Source organism: Danio rerio, chromosome 18 (assembly GCF_052040795.2).
Source record: "Danio rerio strain M-AB ecotype USA chromosome 18, GRCz13ab, whole genome shotgun sequence".
NCBI classification, from domain to species: domain Eukaryota; kingdom Metazoa; phylum Chordata; class Actinopteri; order Cypriniformes; family Danionidae; genus Danio; species Danio rerio.
This window is the reverse complement of record NC_141038.1, coordinates 48942226-48959386: the sequence shown is the minus strand read 5'-3', so window position 1 is coordinate 48959386 and position 17161 is coordinate 48942226. Positions and strand designations below refer to the sequence as shown.

The following is a 17161-nucleotide window of genomic DNA, read 5'->3' as shown; positions in this document are numbered from 1 at the left end:
GCAGTCTTACGAGAGAACTCCAGACTTCCCTCTCTCCAGACACTTCCTCAAGCCCCTCCAGGGGGATCCCGAGGCGTTCCCAGGCCAGCCGAGAGACATAGTCCCTCCAGTATGTCCTGGGTCTTCCCTGAGGCCTCCTCCCAGTGGGACATGCCTGGAACACCTCCCTCGGTAGGCGTCCAGGAGGCATCCGAAACAGATGCCTGAGCCACTTCAGCTGACTTCTCTCAATGTGGAGAAGCAGCGGCTCTACTCTGAGCTCCTCTCAGGGGACAGAGCTCCTCACCCTATCTATAAGAGTGCGCCCTGCCACCCTGTGAAAGGGAACTCATTTTGGCCGCTTGTTTCCAAGATCTTGTCCTTTCGGTCATGACTCAAAGCTCATGAGGTGAGAGTAGGAACATAGATTGACTGGTAAATCGAGAGCTTTGCCTTTCGACTTAGCACCTTCTTTACCTCAATGGTATGGTTCATCGATCGCATTACTGCTGCTGCTGCACCGATCCGCCTGTCAATCTCACGCTCCATCCTTCCCTCACTTGTGAACAAAACCCCAAGATACTTGAACTCCTCCACCTAGGGTAAAGACTTTCCTCCAACCCGGAGATGGAAACCACCCTTTTCCAGTGGAGCATCATGGCCTCGGAGGAGCTGATTCTCATCCCAGCAGCATCACACCCGGCAACAAACCCCCCCAGTGCATGCTGAAGGTCCATGTTCGATAAAGCCAACAGAACAACATCGTCTGCAAATAACAGATGAAATCCTGTGGTCCCCGAACCGGACCCCCTGCAGCCCAAGGCTGCACTTTGAAATTCTATCCATAAAAATTATGCACACAAGAAATAATTTGAAAATAGTAATGAGAGTTACTTTTTAGTTTAGTTAATTCGCTTTTAAAAAATAAATTGCTGAGTTAAAATTAACATATTCATGTTTAATCCAACACCCAATGAGAGAATGCAGGAACAGACAGAAATTAACATGGCTCCGGATTAAATTGCTGACTGTGATGGAAATATTCTTATTATTTATACACATGGTATAAAAGGTAAAGAGGATTATCTGAAAAGACATTGATGTTACTTTTTCACAAGAAAAAAAATGGTAGAGGTAGCAAACACATTGCTTTAAACTTTAATTAATTTATTTATATAGCTCTTGGGTCAGGACGTTCTTAGTAGACAACATTATCCTACATTTTTAATGTCTTGTTTTAATAAATGAAGGCTACACTGTGTTTTTTTAAATGCACAACTCCTCAAATAAAAAAATATAACAAGAAAAAAAACAAACAAAAAAAAACCTGCCTGTCCTGAAAGAGATCAAGCATCAGCCAGGTCAGATAAAGTAACGTAACATAACTCACCATAAAACATAACCAAGTAATGCAGCTAGATACATTTTTGGGGAGTAACTCAATATTGTAATGCAGTACTTTCAAAAGTAACCTTCCCCAACACTTGTCCTGACCACAACCACAGTGTCATTATATTTGTACTAATCATTTGCATCGAAAAGGCTTCTTTGTTGTCGATATGCATCTTCCACACTTTCATTATGCTCCAGGATGTAGCAAGACAACATTAACATGCAAAATTTGTCAACAAAGGAAGAAGTTTATTATGAAGGCTAGTAATATATGACGATAACATCAGAGCTGACGTGCTGTCAAGTAAAAGACACGCTTCAGCCTCCAGAAACCACTAATGCAACTGTGCAGTTTCATAACTCCGCAAAACAGTTTCATCTGCCAGTAGAATTAAATTAAATCAAAATAAGATCAAAGCAGCAGAATTCATTCATCTATATGTACACGGTTTTGCACCAAAAACACAGCCTGAGTAGTGTCTTGAGGTTAGAGGAGGTAATCTTGCTCTGATTACTGAATTATTACAAATATTGATCCAGTAAATACTAAATAGCAAGTCACATTTCACTATATCTCTGTAACAGAGGATTAAAAAAGATAAAACGATGCTGTGTCCTTCATTAAATCCCTAGAAGAAAAAATAAGTTAAACTATACGATCTGGCTTTTTATTGATACAATAATTAATATCAAAACTGTTAATTAATTATGTTTTTAAAGTAAACACAATTATAATACTTTTTATATTTAAAAGTTATGACTATCTATACCAATGGTCTCAAACTCAATTCCTGGAGGGCCGCAGCTCCGCATAGTTTAGCTCCAAAAACTTCCAACTCACGCCTGCTTGATAGTCTCTAGTAGTCTTGAACACCTTGATTATTTGCATCAGCTTTGTTTGATTAGGATTGGAGCAAAACTGTGCAGAGATGCAGCCCTCCAGGACCGAGTTTGAGTCCTATGATCTATACCAGGGATGCTCAATCCTGTTCCTGGAGATCTACCTTCCTGCAGATTTCAGTTGCTACCCATATCAAACACACCTGAACCAATTAATTAGGACCTGAACACCACTTGATAATTACAGGCAGGTGTGTTTGATATGGGTAGCAACTGAAATCTGTAGGAAGGTAGATCTCCAGGAACAGGATTGAGCACCCCTGATCTATACTCTTCAGAACTATCCGGTGATTTCATTTCCATTGCTTTTTAATTCATGATAAGCTAAAAGCTGTAGTGTAGTTCTGCAGGACAATATGTATATTAGTAGCTTATCCTAGGGAATTAAATCCAAAAGCCTTTGGTTGAAAATTGTTCAGTTCATAATCAAGAAAATAGGCGTTTAGTCCATCCATTCATCGCGGTGATTGGTTATCGTCTCATACTTCCTGGCCTGGAACTGTAGATAGACGTTAGATATGCAGAATTAGATGTGTGACCATTTTAATACACTATAAACAATTAAACTACATTGGCGTTTTTGAGACATTAAGCATTTAGAAACAAACAATGACTACAATTAATGTAATTGCATGCATGAGCCGTGCCTGTTCTGGCAATTAAGTGTACTAAAATAGCTTTTTTAAATGCTAAGATATGACAAATAGATGGTAATTAGAGACTGTATGACATAATAAACATGACAGAGAGGTTATGTAAGGGTAGAAGTGTATTTGTACCCAGGATATGGTGGTGGCGGAGCATCATGTGGTCCAGTGATGGCAATAGCCTGTTCGTATGAAGGTAAACCTGCACTGGCCTCTGCGGGAGGAATAGGATGCAGAGAAACCTCTTCCAGTCTGCGGATGATTACCGAGGCATTGCTTCGGGTGGATCGACGTCTGAAGGAGCTTCATTTCAAAGACATTAAACATCACAATCAGACAAACTCTTTAAGCATGAATCTCTCAAACCTGCAGTTTTGTGAAAAAGTTTGGACACCCTATTGCATTGCCAGGTTTTCAGGATGAGGTCTGGACTTTGACTGCACTATTATAGCATCTTGATTTGTAATGTTTTAATGGTTGGTTCAGTTGAAAATTGTTAATTGCACATTCACATCGGTGAGAGCATCAGAATTAGCTACATTGATCTTGTATTTAAACTAGGGCTGCGCGATATTGGAAAAATCTAACATTGCCATATTTTGTTATTCTGTATTATACACTCACAGGCTGCCTTATTAGGTACACCTGTCCAACTGCTCGTTAACGCAAATTTCTTTTCAGCCAATCACATGGCAGCAATTCAATGCATTTAGGCATGTAGACATGGTCAAGACGATCTGCATGCATGTAAATCTGAGCATCAGAATGGGGAAGAAAGGGGATTTAAGTGACTTTGAATGTGGCATGGTTGTTGGTCCCAGACAGGCTGGTTTGAGCATTTCAGAAACTGCTAATTTACAGGGATTTTCACGCACAACCATCTCTAGGGTTTACGGAGAATGGTCTGAAAAAGTAAAAATATCCAGTGAGCGGCAGTTCTGTGCGCACAAATGCCTTGTTGATGCCAGAGGTCAGATGAGAATGGACGGACTGGTTTTAGCTGACTGAAAGGCAACAGTAACTCAAATAACCACTCGTTACAACCGAGGTCTGCAGAAGAGCATCTCTGAACGCACAACACGTCCAAGGCGGATGGGCTACAGCAGCAGAAGACCACACCGGGTGCCACTCCTGTCAGCTAAGAACAGGAAACTGAGGCTGCAATTCACACAGACTCAACAAAACTGGACAATAGAAGATTGGAAAAACGTTGCCTGGTCTAATTCTGCTCGATTTCTGCAGCAACATTCAGACGGTAGGTTTGGCCAAATTTGGCATCAACAACAGAAAAGCATGGATCCATCCTGCCTTATATCAACGATTCATACTGGTGGTATAATGGTGTAGTCCATCAATATCAACTGAGCATCATGTCAACGCCGCATCCATCCATGTCCATCTTTTTATGACCACAGTATACCCATCCTCTGATGGCTACTTCCGGCAGGATAACGCACCATGTCATAAAGCGTGAATCATTTCAGACTGGTTTCTTGAACATGACAAGTTCACTGTACTCAAATGGCCACCACAGTCACCAGATCTCAATCCAATAGAGCACCTTTGGGATGTGGTGGAATGGAAGATTCGCATCATGGATGTGCAGCCAACAAATCTGCAGCAACTGAACCTCTGAGGAATATTTCCAGTATCTTGTTGAATCTTTGTTACAAAGGATTAAGGCAGTTCTGAAGGGGGGGGTCCAATCATTTACATTTCCACATAAATACATGCTTTATAGCAGGAAAACGTGCAACGTTTCTGAAATTCATTTAACTATGGAAGATCAAGTTGCTGGATGTGTTGTGTCTTTGCTCCACCTATCCAAAATGTTCTTTTGTCACCTTGGGGCAATTCAAGGCATATGGAGCAGCACCATGAAAAAAACAACATTAATGCCAAGCAAAAGCACATTGTACAGGTGGTAACTGTTGTACAAACGTATTCTTGTATCTTGATAATATGCTGATAGAAGCACTGAAAGTATATGTTCTGTTTTGAGGATCATTTTTTGGTATTTTTGAATAAGTCAGGAACTTTGCTGTATATGGAAGATAAGGGAGCTCTCTCGTTTCATGTAAAATCTCCTAATTTGTGTTTCGAAGACAAACTGAAAGTCTCAGGGGTTTGGCACATAATTACATTTTAGGGGTGAACTAAACCTTAAACACACTTGAAAGCTCTAGACCAACAAACTGCCTAAACCTCTACTTTTATAAGGGTGCACACACTTGCTTGCACATGACTGATTGATTAGCAGTGTCTGACTACTACTTCCTCTCTTAATCCTTATGTTGGCAGTAAGGGGGTCCCAAGTTTGTAACCCACAACTTTTCCACTTTTTCTGGCTTTACTGTCCAAACTGAATGATGTCCAGATAAAGAAAACAATGGAATTCAATGGGGTGTTCTAACTTCTTTACATTATTTTATATGTTAGATTTAAGACTTACCCCCGGAAACCATCGTTTTTATTCCTGCCCTGGCAGAAATACCAGATGAGGAGGCCAATAATAATGATAAAGACTCCAGCGGAGATGATGCCCACCAGCAAAACTATTACGTCAACTTTTGACTGGGACTCACCCTTAGCTATGAAAAGATATATCATACGGAAACAAGTTATTAAGTATCTAATAATACAATAACACATATATAAAATAACTACTATTATGATATGAGGATGATTATTAAAAGTACTTTGCACATGCATTCTTTGAAACTGAATATATTGATGATGATCCTGATGCTTTGTGCATAAATTACCCCAAACAAGTTTAAATAGTTTCAATTTTGAAATATTTAAAAATTTAATTAATTCATGTGATTGCGAAGATTAATTTTTATTTAATCGTTCATGCAGAAAACATTATTATTTAATGAAACAAAGTTCAAATAATATCTTATTTGAAACTGTTATAAGTTTGTAATATTACAAGCACAAGTATTACAATTTTACTAGCTCTTTTTATCAAATTAATGTTTACATGCTTAATAAATGTATATATTTTTAAATTATTCCTTAAACAAAACAGCTAAATTTGGTTTTAATAGTGATAATAATAATTTATTGAGCAGAAAAATCATGCTGATGCTGAAGACATCAGCATTACGGTCACAGAAAGAGACTATAATTTTAAAATATTTTTACAAAAACAAAATATAACTTTAAATTAAATTATATTTAATCATTAAATTATTTTTTAAAACAAAGCGCCCTTGAGAAGCATAAGATGGTAATCATCACTAAATGAAAGCAAAGTGTATATAATAGACAAAATGCAAAGACATGTAGATGAACAGGTTTTTTTTGTAGATAAATATTTAACTGACAACATTTCATACAGTTTCTGTCAAGTGTGGTTTTTTCATCTGTATGTGTGACGGTACTCACCCTCTGTATATGTCCTCCAAAAGTCATTCTGTCAAACCAAATAAAGAGAGAATTAAATGAAAGTCCAAGATGGAATCAACAAATGGGTGTTTGCTAATGCGGCTGTATTAAAAACACATAATCTGGGAGTGCAGGGAGTGTGTTGCTCCAAACACACTTTCATATTACATTCACAGTAATCATTTGCCATTTGTAGTGCGCAAAAACAAGACTTATCTGCCCAAATCCAACCCATGGGCAAGTACACATGACAGTGTAGGAGTGGTAAGTGGCAGGCTGTGTAATGAATAAAATGCTGATTCATTAGTAATGATGGGATTACTCAACTGTTTTGGGGATATCCTCGAAGACTTCCCGAGCCTCCTCGTAATTGCATATCTCCTCGATACACTCCCGTTCGAGATTACCCGGGGTAAAGATCTCAAAGTCAAAGCGGTTGAACAACAGGTGGCGTCCTAAAAATGTGTTGGCCTCCTGGTCCACAACAAACACTAAACACCAATAAACACATTAAATGTGATTAAACGTTGCCAATATATGAAAAGTCTCAAAATAACAATAATCAAAACTTATAATAATGTATAGTAAAATAAAAAAATATATTAGGGCAAAATGTTTATGAAACATGTAAAAAATGTTGTACCCTTTCACAATATATACACACATACAGTTGTAGTAAGAACTATTATCCCCCCTTTAAATGTATTTATATATTTTTATTATATTTCCCAAATGATATTTAACCGAACAAGAACATTTTTACAGTATATCTGATAATATTTTTTATTCTAGAGAAAGTCTTATCCGTTTTATTTCGGCTAGAATAAAAGCAGTTATTAATTTTTAAAAGTCATTTTAAGGAAATAATTATTAGCCCCTTGAAGCTGTATTTTTTTTGATAGTCTACGGCAGGGGTTCTCAACTGGTTTGGTCATGGGACCCACATTTCTACATGGTCATCAAGCTGCGACCCAAATTTTTAGTAACTATAATGCAGTTATAGGAATTATAATTAATTTGTATTTATTTGTTAACATACACAAGTAGTGACAAATAAATTATAAGAAAAACACCAAGACTTACAAATAAACAATACTTTATTGCTGTCATTTAACAAAATGTATCAAATTATAAAAATAATACAAAAACGTCAAATACTGTTAACGGTGGTTAGGGTAAGGAAAGGTTCAGTTACCATGAACTAAACTGAACTATTAATAAAACATGTTGTCTGGTTTCTGAATGTCATTTTAATTTAGAAGGTTTTGTGCTCTATTGTGAGAGCAACTCACTACATATGACACACTGAGGCTTTAAGTCTTTTTTGTCGTCAATATATGTAAATCCATACTTTACAAATTCAGGGTCGTACCTGCGCTTCGGCATATTTGTTGCTATAATTAAATGAAATTTCACATGTCAAACGGTAGGGTTGTTGTACACGCATTTCAAAATAAAAGTCAAAATAAGTTAAACATTAAACATTTCTTGTTTTTTTTGCTTCACACTCCGCGACCCACTAAAAATGTTCCCAGTTAAGAAACACTGGTCTACGGAACAAACCATCATTATACAATAACTTGCCTAATAACCCTAACCTGCCTAGTTAAAATAGTTCAGCCTTTAAGAGTCACTTTAAGCTGTATAGAAGTGTCTTGAAAAATATCTAGTCAAATATTATTTACTGTCATCACGGCAAAGATAAAATCAATCAGTTATTAGAAACGAGTTATTAAAACTATTATGTTTAGAAATGTGTTCAAAAAATATTTTCTCTTTGTTAAACAGAAATTAGGGAAACGATAAACAGAGTGGCTAATAATTCAGAGGGGCTAATAATTCTGACTTCAACTGTATATATTAGGGCTGCACGGTATTGGAAAATCTGATATTTGAATGTTTTATTTTTCTGCAATAATATTGTGGTATGAATACAGTTTCGAAAGATTCTCTGGGGAGCCTAACAGTATTCAGGGACAGAAGTTGAATAATCACAATGCAAAAAAATGCTTTTCTTACTTTGTTTCGTCCTGTTTCTTGATCAAATATCGAAAAAATTATTTTAGGTCAAGTAAAAATACTGTTTAGTTTTCACCATCAGAAGAAATAAGTTAAAATTACGAGTTTTTTTGTGCTTGTTTTAAGGAAATTATCTGGTAAGTAAAATAATCTTGTTTTCGCTTTTAAATGTAGATATTTGGATTAGAAACAAGACAAAAATTAAGAAAGAAAGAAATTTTTTTTTTTGCATGAATCATGTAAATTCCATATAGCCACCATATAACGATTTTGATTAAATACAATTCCGTACCTCCTGGTCGACTGTAATATTGTGCAGCCCTAATGTGCATGTGTGAATATGTAAATATATATATATATATATATATATATATATATATATATATATATATATATATATATATAAACTCCTAACTATATTTCTAAATTAAAAACAAAGTTTTTTTTATATACAAAAAAAGTTGCATCTCCATCCGTTGCAGGAAGATTACGTTAAAAAGTGAAATATATGTTTACATTTATTTTTATTTTTAGACAACAAAATAACAAGGTTGTAACTTCAGAGTTAAAAAAGCAATATTTTGGTGAAATGAACTTAAATAATCCTGACAAAAAAAGACTAATGACTAATGAACAATTGTCATTTATTTTCATTATTACATAACTTTCCCATAGCTGCATGTGCTCACATACACACGCACGCACACACGCATACACACACGCAAACACACACACAAAGGCATTTCTGTTGTTTATGTTCAGATCACAATGTTTCTAGGTTTTCCTAATTATGATTTATCGTGTGTGTTATAAACAGGCATACATATACATACACATATATATACATATACATACATACATATATATATATATATATATATATATATATATATATATATATATATATATATATATATATATATAAACACACGACAAATCGTAATTTATAAAACCTGAACAACAGGATTTCAAATGGCATTTCAATAACAGTATGTTAACAGTAAATAGTAGTTTCATCATTGGGTTTAAAAAAACATTGAAGTGTTTAAAGGTTGTTTTAAAACACTGTTTACCTTCACTCTCTTGTTCTGCTCCTATCTGAAGGGTTTTCCTCGTACACGCACAGTGTCCACATAACGTGAAATGACACAGCAGCAGGAGGACAAATATAAGCATTTCTAGTCAACTGTAAGAGAAAAACACAAAATTCTGGATGTTTAACGACGTCTGGATTCCACACACACCCATATTGTGTTATGTGGGAACCTGAATAGAAGCAATTCAGAAGAAAGACACTAATATCAAACTAATAACGTAGCCACGACTGCTTTAGTTTCGGTTGTGCTCGTTTTCGATTCAGAAAAGCAACTTGATTTATCAGCCTTCGTGGTTAAAATCGACAGAATTAGACGCATAGGACTTACCTTTCAATAGTAACTTATATGTGCAGAGTTTATAAACTTTTATTAATTTCCAGACAGCACCTGAAGACGTTCATGGTTTGGGCAAAACGCCATTTTCTGTGGTCCAGGAAATGAAACGGCTGTTCAACTTCACAACACACACACACAAACCGTAGAGCTGGGAAACACCTGGTCAGACCTGACTAATCGAACTTCCTAACTAGAAAAGCGGAGAAAGAAAATGAACCCTGAAACATACTATTGCGAAGGCTTTGCTTATGAATATTTGTTAAGTTTCATGACGTTCAACCAAGTAACGCCTACCTGGCAGACGTTGTGAGTGCTGGTCAGTTTTTTTTTTTTTGTATTTTAACAATACAAACATATTAATCATAACAATGGATGACAACAAGTACAAAGGTAAATAAAAAAAGAAAAAAGAAAAAACTACCGAGTACAGAGGCAGATTATCAAATTAAACGATATTCATAAAGTCTATATAAAATTTCACAGTTTTAACACTTTTTTTTGCTGTAAACATTTTGTAGAGTAGTTATTAAACAGTTTAAGTCACAGAGAAAATTCTGCATCTTAGGTACTGATAAAGAAAATTTACATTTATGAATATAATATTTACCCAATAAAATAAATAAATTACCTATAAATTCTATGTCATGTTTTTCATGATAAAAGTAACAAATTATATCACACATGGAAAAATTAATGTTAAACTTACATTTTGATGAAAAATAAACAGATAAATCAGACCAAAACATATTAACATGTGGGCATTTGGCAAAAAGATGATCAATTGATTCGATGCTTGATTTACAAAAGACACAATTTGAATTAGAATTACCAAATTTAGAAACAATCTCATTTGTGGGGTAAATATTGTGTAAAACTTTTAAATGTAGTTCTTTAACTTTGTTGGGAACACACAATTTGTAAGGTAAGAGCCAAGCTTTTTTCCAATTAATTTTATCTATTAAAGAATTCCAAAGAAATTTTCCCCTCGGAGTAATTCTTTTTTTTTTGGTCAGTTTTTTTTTGTTCATGAATATTCAATAGGTGTGACGTCACTTTACGCTACTCAGGTTTAGATCCTAAAATTCATAATTTTTATTATTTTAAATTTTGTAATTTCCCACGCAGAGCAAGCTGTACAACTGCGCCCAGATACTATGTTTAGCACGAGGTAAATAGGGTTACATTTATTTATTTATTTATTTATTTATTTATTTATTTATTTAAGTGTCTTGGCTACTAATTGGTCAGACATTCATTATATTTGCGGTTTAGTACACGGTTTCGTTCGTAATTTTGATGTGGATTATTATAATTGATAAAAACAAAAAAGAAAAATATATTGAATATATTAAACCTATTTTTATATTTCACATTCATAAACAACAATAAAAGTACTTACTAGTTTACGATTAATTAAAAGAATCACTTTATAGGGCTTTATTAGCCTGCATTTGTAACGATAATGTTTTTGGCTTATTAATTATCATTTGCATAACATTTCTACTATGAATATCATGGTCAAACTATGTTTACAGCAGTAAAACCATAGTTAGTTTGTGGTTACCATAATTTAACTGCAATTATTAATATCCTTTTGAAAAAACGAATTATTGTAAGGGCATTCAAGATGTATTTTGAAGATTATTTACAACATTATACCATTAATCAACAGTCTCTTTAGTTTCTTGCACAGACTAAATGTTTTGCTTTAAAAGATCTCAATGTATTATCAGGAGCCACGTGTATTTATTTAGTTTTATGCAGTGCCAATGACTGTTAAACATTCAGGTTCAGCTAAAAATTCAATGTTTTACTGTGGAAAAACCAAATCAACTTCATCTTGGTTGCCAAATTAGCAGTTACATTTTTTGGTGAAATATATTTAGCGTATTTCCCAGAGATGGGTTGCGGCTGGAAGGGCATTCGCTGCTTAAAAACTTGCTGGATAAGCTGGCGGTTCATTCCGCTGTGTTAATAAAGGGACTAAGCCGACAAGAAAATAGATGAATATTTAGCATAGGCTATGAACCACAGGTTGATTTTACGTAAATGGATCACTAGATGGCACCAAAAACTTGTTGCCAAAAGGATAGGTCCAATCCTTGATGTTGATTGGTCAATAGCTGTTTTATTTATCATCAATTTCTATGGGCAAAGTTGAGAGTTTTACGCTCTAGTCTGCTATTATTGCATCTGCATTACATTTTCATAGCCTTAAACATGACACTATACTAAACAAACTGTGATTGGTTGCTTTACGTGTTAGCTTTTGGGCAATGTTTGTCTGATGAAAGCTGCTCAGATTTGTTGGCTGCACATTTCATGATGTATGTCCAGCTCATCACATAGATTATACATTTGATTGGTGACTATTGAGGATATATGAGTTTAGTGAATTCACTGTCATGTATATAGAGTGACATGGTGCTTTATCCTTCTGAAATAGAGCTTTACAAGATATGTTCATCACTGTGCTCATAAAGAGATGGTCAGCAGCTTGGCATAAAGCAACTTTTCAGTCAACCCAATAAACCCAAACGCTTTTTCCAATTAAATTTAAATACACATTTTAACCCAACTGTTGGGTTTGTCTATATTTGACCCAACATTGAGTGACTATAGATGTACAAAGACTGTTCACTTGCATTACTATAGAGTACAATGCAGTGTAAAGTAAGAGTATAGTAAAGTGTAATCCCTTTCATTTAAAGTCCAAGTGAACTGGAAGTTGCTGAGACTTTCAAGTATGTTGATGTACTTCCAACTGACATGGAATATTGAGTAGGAGGCGGGCATTTCATTTTGTGTAACATTCCCTCACAGCAAACTAGTGGTAAGAGGGGCGTGGTTAGGAATAAAGCATCAAACTGACATCATCAGAGAAGCACCACCTCTCCAAACACAGAAGCAAATGGTCAGATTTTGATTGAAATTTACCAAAACTATTTTTTTTCAGTAAATAACAATGTGTGCTTGCAAAATAAAAGTACATTTTAATATTACACAAACTTTAGGCAACCAAAGTAATGGAACAGAGTGATTATTAAATTGTACTCGTTAAATTTACCGTACAAAAACAGTTTAACGTGTGTGTAAGACTTGAGATATCACAAATATTTTAATGTCTTTGACATTTCAAACATGAGCCGAAAACAGAGACAATCGGCTCCACAACCCAGCAGGTGAGAATGCAAGAAAAAACAGCTCCCCTCCATTCCTCCATTTACATTTGAAACATTTCTCGAAACCCACCTTGGCTACTCAGCCCCTTTTCACTCAACTCACACAGAATAGTCATTTCAAAGTCTGAATGTTCTAAATCAACCCAAGTGACTTTATCTATCATGTTTGACATCATTTGAAATGTCTCATTCCCTCAGAAATAGACAGAATCAAAACAATAAATATAGAACTTCAGGTATCTTTTGAACTACTGCCAAGGGTGTGCCTTGCCTATAGGCAGAAACTCTTCCTCTATATGCAAATACCTTGTGTTATTCACACACTCCTTTCCTTGAGGGGATTCTTGGATTTACTAGTTTCTAAATGTTCGGGGCGATTCTGTTATCCAGATCAGCCCATGGCTATGTATATTTTGAAGATAGGTATGCATCTTTTAATCTTGGATGTATTTTTGTGAATTTGATGTCTTGTATTGATTGTTTATGAATTGATTAAATGAATTGGCATAATACACATTTACCTGACTATTAAATTGTTAAATTGAGTTTGTGTTATTATCCCTGGTAGATTACGTTAAGTCCATAGCACCACAAGCCTCTGTACAGGGTAGTAACAGACTAAAACGCGTTAGACGGAGCAGCATGGCATGCTATACGATGTTCTTAGAGCTCCGACTAACACATTGGCATTAATTCAAGTATACTTAGACTGTAAAAGGCCAATAATGGGTTCTCTATTTAGAACAGGGGTCACCAATCTCAGTCCTGGAGGGCCGGTGTCCCTGCAGGGTTTAGCTCCAACTTGCCTCAACACACCTGCCTGGATGTTTCAAGTATACCTAGTAAGACCTTGATTAGCTTGTTCAGGTGTGTTTGATTAGGGTTGGAGATAAAATCTGCAAGACACCGGCCCTCCAGGAACAAGTTTGGTGACCACTGCTTTAGAACAAAATATTGTTGAGACCAGTTTAAATGTGGGTAAGTTAAGCCTTCATCTATAAACTTATAATACTGTATAAATCATATGGTGATTATTATTTGTTTGCTCAATTCTATACTAATGATTATGGTATGACTAAAATAGTTTGTCTTGATTTAGTAGATACCAGATCTGTAGGGGCCACCAAAAAATCCTTAACTGAGTGAGTAGGGTTTTGCCTTTATAGGAGAGTGGTTAATCGCATCTGTTTACTGACCAAGACTGATAAGCTTGTGTTTAAGAGATTGTATACTCGGCCAGTACAAGACTCAGGATGCTATAGGAATCAAAATAAATGAGAATAATATATAATAACAAATCAAAGAGAATAATCAATCATAATTTAATGTTAAAGGAAACAAAATAATCTTATCAATCTTTTATAAATGGAGTCAGATAAAACAAGGATAAATATATTAATATTTTAAACCACCTCATACTAAAATTGGAGTCAGATATGAGTTAAATTTAAAGTAAATCAACATTGTGCACTGGAAAGACCGAACATGCAGTGAACCTTCATCCACCAGTAGACACCGTCATTGGACTAACTGGCTTGACATTACATGTGTCTATACTGCAAACTTTGTTAGGACATTTGTGTGTGCCTTATCAACAGATTTTGTTGTTGATTTAAGAAATATGTAATTTAACTCTGAGTTCAGCGAGTCATATTTGAGATTTCAGTAATCCCCCGATCATTTGGATAGGATTTGGTCTTGGATGAACTGCAGGAAGAGGAGGCATTGCAAATATGGATGTCGAATGAACAGATTTTTCTTAAAAGGCACTTTGGTTAATACACAACCCAGCATTTTTTTTAGAGTGTATGTGTTCAGTGTCACAATCTAAAGCTTGTCGTATAATTACAGACGACATGTTTGTAATTAACCTCTTACTTTTGCTGTACAGAAGCACTTGTTCATGATAACTAAATCGTTCAGCAGAACTATACTAGAGTTTATCTGTGCACAGCTTTCTAACATGCATAACCCATGATAAGATGACTTCATGCTCTATGGAGACCTCAAAAAAGAAATACATTTAATATAAATATCTCAGACATACCAGATAAACCTCATCGCTTTATTATAACATGATCGCCTCATATCTGCTTTCTTGGGAAAGCAACTCATTTCGTGCCTTACCCAGAAGATGATGATCTCCTGCCCGGAAAAGTCCCTAGTTTAACAGCCAGTGATGTATCCGAGCTCCTCCTGGAGACGGGTGCTAATTGAACAGTAATAGGCTGCAGTATTTCACCAGAAAGGGGGTCTGGATACTGTAGCTGTACTGTCCACACCGGGCCTGGCAGAGAGCTGATATGAAGACACATTCCTGACTTTATCTGCTGTGGAAGACCAGACGACGTTGAACTCGATGAAACCCTGGAGGATTTGAAAACATGCATGAATAATGACGGATAACTGGGGTCGGCTGGAAATGCGATAATTTCTCTACAATGGGAAATACCTCCTGCTGTGTAGCTGGAGTCATGTTTTATAGCGTCGGAAGGAGGCCAAGTTTTTAAAACTGCACTGCGGAAATGATTTATTCTGTTTATTTTGTGCTGAAATTAAGATATCAAGCTTTGGCAGAAGCGTCTTAAGCTTAGCTGAAAATCACCCAACTATTACTCAACAGTCTGAAGACTCTTTATTAAACACAATGATGAAATATGTACCACAACGACATGGTAAAATGAGTAGTAACTGAACATTAGCCCAATAAAATGCATTTTAAAAGAAATGTAACTCAAAAGGGGCGGCACGGTGGCTATCACTGTGACCTCACAGCAAGAAGGTTGCTGGTTTGAGTCCCAGCTGGGCCACTTGGCATCTCTGTGTGGGTCCGGGTGCTCTGGTTTCCTCCAAAGACATGCAGTATAGGTGAATTGAATAAACTAAATTGGCCGTAGTGTGTGAATGCGAGAGAGTATGGGTGTTTCCCAGTACTAGGTTGTGGCTGGAAGGGAATCCGCTGCGTTAAACATATGTTGGAATAGTTGGCGGTTCATTACAGTGTGGCAACCTTTGAAATAGAGACTAATTAGTTGAAGGAAAATGAATTAAATTTAATCTACAACTTTTTATGAGAGTCACGATGGCGCAGTGGGTCGCCTCACAGCAAGAAGGTCCCTGGTTCGAGCCCTGGCTGGGTCAGTTGGCGTGTCTGTGTGGAGTTTGCATGTTCTCCCTGCATTTGCGTGTTTTTTCCCAGTCCAAACACAATTGGGTGAATTGGGTAGGCTAACTTTTCCATAGTGCATGTGTGCGAATGAGTGTGTATGAGTTTCCCAGTGATGGGTTGCGGCTAGAAAGGTCTCCGGTGCGTAAAACATATGCTGGATAAGTTGGCAGTTAATTCGATTGTGGCGACCCCAGATCAATAAAGGGGCTAAACCGAAAAGAAAATGAATGATTGAATGTATGTTTGGATTGTTTTGTGGTTTTTACCAAAATCTGGGTCAATTTCATCTCAACAGGTCCTTTTGAAATATATTTACATGATAAAAATCATAATATTTAACATTTATTTTACCTGCTGTATACAGTAGTACTGCAAAACTTTTAGAGGATCATGTTAATTTGATCTATGTTCAATTCTGTGAAATCAACTACACCTGTGTGGACTTGAGAAGAAATGATTTCATACATCCACTAATGCAATGGAGCTCATTTTTAAGTGGCCAAATACTTTGTGGGGCCACCGTATAACTGGAGAGATAAGAAACTGTTCTCACAGCAGAAATAGGATTCAACCTGTATCAGATCATGATAAAACAAGGTCATGAAATCGGACACAGTGGATGGAGAAAAGGAGACATAACTGGTAAATCTCATACGACACGTCATTTGAGTTTGAACTGTTAACCTGTGGGTAGTGAGAGTACACGGAGAGGGGAAGGTTTTGCGGTTCAGTGAAACTATTTCTCACATTATTTATCTCCAGCCTCATTTCAGTGTTCAAAATCAACTGCGGTGGAAATGTGTACACTTGCGTAACTTAGATGACTTGTACATTATTCGTAATATATTATATTCAATGGCATTTATTCTTTTTTTGTCTAAATTATTCTGTGTAAATGTTCGCTTACAAAAATGAGTATAGTTAGTATAGTTTTTTCGGTGCATCTGTATCACATTGAAAAACCATGGTTAATTTGTGTTTACCATGGTCAAATAGACTGTAAAAAGCAATTAGTATAAAACCCATTCCCCAAAAATAATAAGTTGA

General features: G+C 35.9%; 2 protein-coding genes across 11 annotated transcripts in view; one reads left to right on the top strand and one right to left on the bottom strand.

Annotated features, from left to right (window-relative positions):
* wt1b (WT1 transcription factor b) overlaps positions 1-17161 on the top strand; it is a 117125-nt gene that overhangs the window by 32173 nt on the left and 67791 nt on the right. The gene's annotated exons all lie outside the window — the stretch shown is intronic.
* Positions 1600-9995, bottom strand: prrg4 (proline rich Gla (G-carboxyglutamic acid) 4 (transmembrane)). 5 transcript variants are annotated; one of them, XR_015514305.1, is made up of 8 exons: positions 9755-9995; positions 9404-9516; positions 6639-6802; positions 6312-6339; positions 5371-5509; positions 3051-3221; positions 2530-2770; positions 1600-2375 (listed from the first exon to the last, which is right to left on the bottom strand). XR_015514305.1 is itself a non-coding variant. In NM_001017637.2 (7 exons), the coding sequence occupies exons 2-7, from the start codon at positions 9504-9506 to the stop codon at positions 2743-2745; spliced, it is 633 nt and encodes a 210-aa protein (NP_001017637.1). In that variant the 5' UTR covers positions 9507-9516; positions 9755-9913; the 3' UTR covers positions 1600-2742. The 5 variants fall into 5 exon arrangements, 1 of the variants encoding a protein (NP_001017637.1); XR_015514303.1 differs by having other exon boundaries at positions 1600-2357; XR_015514304.1 differs by having other exon boundaries at positions 2543-2770.